A 6,820-nucleotide genomic window follows, 5' to 3' on the forward strand; every position below is an offset into this window, starting at 1 on the left:
CAGTGCCTCCATAATCATGTTTAGATCGTTTTAAATTACCATGAAAAGTTTGGAGAAAATCAATAACCCATTGGTTATGCTCTAGCTAAGCTCTCAGCTTTGATAATTTCTGGTTCTGCTCGTGAGGCTACTTACCTACGATGTGCATATACAATGATATTTTGCATTTATGCATTCTCCTTATGTAATTACTAGTAACATACCTGTGAATTATAACAAGTTTATATAGGGGATATTGGCTGCACAGGTGTGTGTGTGTGTGTGTGTGTGTGTGTGTGTGTGTGTGTGTGTGTGTGTGTATATATATATATATATATATATAGGTTGAAAATGAATTGAATCGGTTAATTTAATAATTGTTTAATCCATCACTTGGGTTATTCTGATTTTCTTTTTAGTCACGCTTGGTTGTTTTTGTAAGATCAAAGTGTGTTTTGATTCTTATTCTGTGATGAACAATTGGCATCTGTGATTATTGGTTTTAATATTTGGAGATTATCGTTGAAGTGGTTTTGGAGATAATCAAAGGTGATGATCGGATTCTGTTATTTTATGTGTCCGGTCCGACCGGGCGGAGGTTGCCGGTCAGACCGGTGTTATGTGTGCGGTCAGACCGGCCGGCCCGCGGTCTGACTGGCCGACGCTGTGTCGGTTTCGGTTTCGGGTTGTTTCTTTGGATATCCGTGATTGTTTCATGGTTATGGCTTCTAGATGGATACTATACGTATGTAATACTGTTGTTTGCTAACAATGAGTCAAGTTGGGGATAGCTTGGTCTCGGAATATGGTTTCTTTGTTTATTTCATATGTAGGTGACTCGATACCTCGGGAGAGTATTTGCGGTGATGGACCGGGAGTCGGCTTGGTGGTAAGACGATGTCCGTGGTGGTCAAATATCATGCGGGATACTAAGGCTAGAGTTGATGCACGTGGTTGGTGAAGATTCCATATGGCATACGATGAAGGTATTGTGTGCGTATGGGATGCGAAGTCGAATTTGGAAGGAGTCTAAATTTGGTACAATTGGTTATGTAAAGTTTGTGTCTTGTACTAGAGGGTTTCCTAAGGTGTTTAGGACTCTTAGTATGAGTTTAGTTCGTGGCTTTAGGCTGCCTACCTCATGTATAAATAGAGGGGGAGCGTGAGGCTTCCCGGTATCGCTTTTGTATAGCTTTTGAGAGCTAGTTTAGTTAGGGTTTCAAGTTTAGTCGAGATTTTTGTAAGGAGTGATGTTGGTGCACTTTGTAAACACAGATAGAAGTAATAAAGTTGTCATCTACTTTGAGAGTTCTTCGATTTGTGTTTCACCGGGTTTCGGCGGTCTAACCGGCATCTCAGCGGCGGTCAGACCGGCGGCGGCGACAGCAAGCGGCAGCTGATCAGGCGATCAGACCGGAGTTCCAATCTCGGTCAGACCGGTGGCTTTCAGACGGTCAGACCGGCACAACTATCTCGGTCAGACCGCGATTCATCGATTTCGAGGGTAACTTTTATTTCCGCTAAAAGTTTTTGGTTTTTGGGTATCTCAACCATTCACCCCTTCTGGTTGGCTTAGTTCTTGTGATTCGATCCTACAGTTTTTCTGATTTTCTTGGGGATGTTGTGGTTGCATGCAACGTGAGGGAGAGGGAGAAGAAGTGATTTTATAGTAATAGAGATTTTCTCGAGGATATGTGGTTGCATGCAACTTGAGAGATATGGAGGACAATTACGTTTCTATATGCTTCCTTCATTTCTAAATATTTGATGCTGTTGACTTTTTTAAATATGTTTATCTGTTCATCTTATAAAAAAAATTAAGTAATTGTTAATTCTTTTCCTATCATTTGATTTATTGTTAAATATACTTATATGTATACATATAGTTTTACATATTTCACAAAAGTTTTTTAATAAGACGAACGGTCAAATATGTGTTAAAAATAAACTGTGTCAAATATTTAGAAACGGAGGGAGTAGTAGTGGAGAAAAGAAAACTAGCATGTCCTTTGTGGTCTATATGGTGAGGAAAAAACACATCATCACGACTCAAGCGCCAGTATATACTCTCGTAAGCTAACACATATATATGTCTAGCAATTGCTACTTGCTTACATGCATTACCCAAAAAAAAAAAAGACAGATATCTAGAGATCGACCAGATCCTGATATAGACATATATTTATCTGATCATTCCTTTATAATATATAAGTAACCCTGATCAAGAACTCGTGGAGATCAGATTAAGGAGGAGTTTTAGGAGGGGAGACCTATCGATCGATCTCTTGTAGTCTAGTACGGCGGCCGGCTGAAATGCCCCATTAATTAGTAACGAAGTTGTCATGCATGCATGGGTGCTTGCAGTTAGGCGTTATTCTATCTTCCATGCCTGACCACCGTGCAGGCTGAACTTCTTGAGCCTGCCGTAGAACATGACGGCCATGAGAGTGAGCTTCCCTTGTTTGCTCCACTTCCCTGAGAAGCCAACCCACAGGTCTCTGCAGCTGCCGTCGGGCCTCACCTGCCTCGCGCAGCTGTACCCCGTGCTGAACCCCACATTGCCATACGCACTGCATCCAGGAGTATGTAACATATAGTTAGTTTACACGATGGTTCTAGTTATATATATTATCTCCGTGGATGTGGATTTTCCTCACTTTCTCTTATTTTATCCATTCGTTTAAAAAATCATTAATTAATCTCTTTTTAAATATATGATATTCAATTTGTTCAAACAGAAATAAAATATTAAATTTAATTGCGAATTGAACATGCCATTTATAGTTAAATTTATTGTGTTTTTCTAACATGTGTTCAAGTTATATTTGAACGTGTATATATTAGTGTAGTAATATATCACATGTCCATTTTATCAATAACTTTTAGATTTTCTTTTGTAATTTTTGGGATGACATATAAAAACGAGGAGAAATGTATGTACCCTCAAGGGGGAAATATACTCTCTGTCCCTAAATATTTGACGTTGTTGACTTTTTTAAACATGTTTAACCGTTCGTCTTATTCAAAAACTTTTGAGAAATATGTAAAATTATATGTATACATAAAAATATATTTAGTAATAAATCAAATGATAGGAAAAGAATTAATAATTACTTAAAAATTTTGATAAGACGAACGGTCAAAATGTTTTAAAAAGTCAACGGCGTCAAATATTTAGAGATGGAGAGAGTAATTTTTTGGCACTTGCCAGCAGTTAAAATTAAGGTTAGACCACCACTATGCGTACCTGATAACCTCGACGACGATGTTGAGGACGCTGTAGTTGATGGGGTCGTCGGCGATTTGCCGCCGCTCCGTGATGCAGATGACGACGATGAAGATGGCTAGGCACGAGAGCGGCGACATGAGCAGCTTCTGCCATATGCTGCTGCTGCTGCTGCCCTCCTGCCCGGACTGTGCTCCCGTTTGCTGGTGTTTGTCTTGGACAGGTACGAAAGTGGTGTAAGGTGGCAGGTACCTGCAGCAAGCATGAGAATATATAAGCAAATTAAGGTTCACGCAGTATAATTCAGTGTAGCAAATATGTTCAATTTCCGTCATGCAAGTTATTAATTTAGAGCTATATCATATCTGTATACAAAAGCATGCATGAGAACATATGTTTTTCGGGAGTTTAATTCAAAAGTTGTACCATGTACTACCTCCGCGTATATATATACACACACCGATGTTGACTTCATTCGGTGTTTGGTGTGTACTACTTTGACCACCGTTGTTTTATTAAAACATAACGATAATATCTAACAAAATTATAATATTAATAATTTTTATATTCTCAAACTAAACATTTTGATAGCTAGTAACAATCAAAGTTCCAAAAGTTTCACTGAACAAAGATAACATTATCGTATACTTAAGTACAGAGTATATATACTCCCTCCATCCTCATAAAGAAAGTCGTTTAGGACATCGACACGGTCTCCAAAATACAACTTTGACTTCTTCTTTCTATAAAAATATTCATTGAAAAGTGATATATGTATACTTTTATGAAAGTATTTTTCAAGACAAATTTATTCATATAATTTTTACATTTTCAAACTCAACAACTTGAGAGTTATTTATGATTTATAATCTCAAGGTTTGACTTAAACATTGTCTTAAACGACTTCCTTTATGAGTATGAAGGGAGTATGTGCTTGCAGTTGACTTATCGTTCTCTGTTTCTGTCTATTTTCTTTCGATCCCTATCCAATGTACATAACCTTCATCTAGCTAGGTTTCGGACATCAATACACTTGTTAATTTGCAGTCACAACTTACTAACTTAGAGGAAATTAAACTAGATGTAGTTGTATTTTGTTGCAAAATATGACTTGGAGAATTATCCTTGCGGATTATCGTCGTGAAAGTGCCAAATCAAGGGCTCCAACAAACTGAAAGCGTCAATCCATGTCTATCAGTAGCAATCAATCTTTCCTATCATTTAGCTGATTAGCATTTGTAGCCACATATGTTAATTCGGTACTAAGCTGCTTTTGATAGTGATCCATGACGGCGCCTCGTTCGGTTACATTTTGAGCGCGTAAAATGACAACCACTAGTCCACTTGTGCCACAGCATCGAAGACCATATATCTCTTATATTTTTATAGATTTTTTCATAACTATTTAGATGCCTCGAGACCCTGCACCCCCATATAAAGTAGAATTTTTCATAACTATTTTGATCGCATATAATTAGAATGAAAGATTCAAATAATAAATTTGACACGGGTGCTTGTATTTATGGCTAATTATTCTTTTAGTGGTAGGTAGTGATGTACTTGTTGACAGTGAGATACCCGTGATGACTTCGTCAATCTCAAGATATGTCAGCTCAGTCTTTCGAAGGTACTTATAGGGGTAAGATTTGTATTCATAAGGGTGAGTGTGCACGCGTTATAAGCGCCTGCGTTTTTACTTTGTTTCAAAAAAAAAATTGAAAGGAGATGTCCAATAGGATTTAAAATATGTCCCAGGCCAGAGTACTAAATTAAGTACCCACATGTATGATATGGTAATTTATTTAGTTTTTACGTGTGCACACATGCATGTGATAGTAATTAATATATTAAGGAGGGCCTGTCAAAAATATAATAATTGAGGAGGACAAATATACATACATCATCACCACGTAGAGCACGACGACGGCCGACGACACGGTGGAGAGGTCGAGCACCATCTCACCGGAGTGCCTCGAGTTGACCGCCATGAAGAGCGCGCCGACGAGCTTCTGGCCCGCGGTGAGCCCCCGCAGCCCGTCGGAGCCCCACTCCATGGCGCAGAAGAGCGCCAGCTGCGCCACCACGAGCACGGCCACGGTGAGGGCCAGGAACCGCGTGCGCGAGCTCGGCAACAGGTGGTGGTAGCCCTCGCCGCCGCCCCTCCGCCGCCGGATCAGGAGCTCGCCGAGCTCCGGCCACCCGGTGACCCTCTCGAGCGCGGCGATGGCCAGCCTGAGGAAGACCGGGAAGAGCGTGTTCCCGAGGAGGACGTGCGGCATGACGAGGAGGAGGAGCCCCGGGAACGACCTGAACGACACCATCCCTTCGTTCGTCGGCACGAACCCGCAGTTGGCGAACGTCGAGACGACGGTGAAGATGGCGAACGTGTGCGCGCTGATCCCCTTCCCGGCGACCACCGCCCCCGCGCCGCCGACGGCGCTGAGGTACACGACGATGGCCGTGTACCCGGCGACGTGCACCACCGCGTGGTACCCCATCACCACGAACATCAGTAGCCTCGTCGTCGTCGTCTTCGATGCCGATGATGACGACGACGTGTGAGTAGTAGTGCAGGTGCAGCCGCGCTTGTTCCGACGTCCTAACCCTAGCTCTACCTCGTCGTGCGTCGTCGCAGTGGTGGTAGGGTTGACGACGACGACGTCCATGGGAGGAGCGAGCTCGAGCTCCACTAGGGTAGACGAAGGTGACGTCGTTGGTGGTGGTGGTTTGCCACTGCCACCATGGTCGTCATCATCAGGTAAGGTTGCTATCATCTTGGAGGAGTACTTGGCGTTGGTGAAGTAGAGGCCAAGGATGCTGGTGAAGACCTCACCACCAAGCAGCATGAGGAGGGTGATGAGGAGGAGCTGGGAGTTGGAGAAGGACTCCATCTCGACGGCGACCATGCTCGACACCGTCGTCGCCGACACCGACGTGAAGATCAGGTCCAAGTCCATGGGCCTCGGCACCATGCTGGTCTTCATCGGCAGAGCTTTCAGCATCAAGAAACCCAAGAGGGAGATGAAGAGGAAGTACAGCAGTTGGAGCCAGAATGGGTGTGCATGGAAAAGGAAAAGGTGGTAGATCCTTTTAAACTCGTCATATCTAGGAGTAGTGGCATCCAGAGAACTCATTTCTCTCCTATGTGTTTCGTTCTTGGGTTTTCTCACACTTGTTGTTTATAGGAATTAGGAAGCCATGTTAGGGCTATTTATACACAAACAACAGATATTGTTTGTTGTGTGATCACTGTATGTGGGGTTACCAGGTGCTGTGAGCACAAGTGAACAAGAGCAACAGCAGGAGGTATATCGATTTTTTTATACTTATCTTTGGATTGTGCTCAGTGCAATCATTCAGAAAGCTATTGCACCAAGGGCACTCGTGGCACATATATATTATATGATGTAAATTTGAGATCAAGTTCAACAAATAGGACTTCATATTTATGGACAAAACAATGAAATCTAATGCTACAAGTGTCTGCGTCGACGTCAACAGTATCTAGTAGCACATATATGAAAACAACTGAAGCCACCAATAACTTATAACTAGCATGTACGTACAGTACCATCTAGGATCTGATGAACACTACTAGCCACCAATTAATAAATA

At 42.1% G+C, this 6,820-nt stretch overlaps 1 protein-coding gene across 1 annotated transcript; it reads right to left on the reverse strand.

Annotated features, from left to right (window-relative positions):
* Positions 1–2,018: 2,018 nt before the first annotated feature.
* LOC4327757 (cation transporter HKT8-like) lies at positions 2,019–6,506 on the reverse strand. The gene is made up of 3 exons (NM_001401720.1): positions 5,105–6,506; positions 3,227–3,457; positions 2,019–2,549 (listed from the first exon to the last, which is right to left on the reverse strand). The coding sequence occupies exons 1-3, from the start codon at positions 6,337–6,339 to the stop codon at positions 2,351–2,353; spliced, it is 1,665 nt and encodes a 554-aa protein (NP_001388649.1). The 5' UTR covers positions 6,340–6,506; the 3' UTR covers positions 2,019–2,350.
* Positions 6,507–6,820: the final 314 nt, after the last annotated feature.

The sequence above is a fragment of the Oryza sativa genome, chromosome 1 (genome assembly GCF_034140825.1).
Source record: "Oryza sativa Japonica Group chromosome 1, ASM3414082v1".
Lineage (NCBI taxonomy): Eukaryota > Viridiplantae > Streptophyta > Magnoliopsida > Poales > Poaceae > Oryza > Oryza sativa.

Excerpts from the sequence above, each read along its gene's own strand:
- LOC4327757 (NM_001401720.1), bottom strand. The coding sequence starts at position 6,339 with ATGAGTTCTCTGGATGCCACTACTCCTAGATATGACGAGTTTAAAAGG. Across the intron at positions 3,458-5,104 it reads GTGCTCTACGTGGTGATGAT|GTACCTGCCACCTTACACCA; the intron begins GTATGTATATTT and ends TGCTTGCTGCAG. Across the intron at positions 2,550-3,226 it reads ATCGTCGTCGAGGTTATCAG|TGCGTATGGCAATGTGGGGT; the intron begins GTACGCATAGTG and ends TCCTGGATGCAG.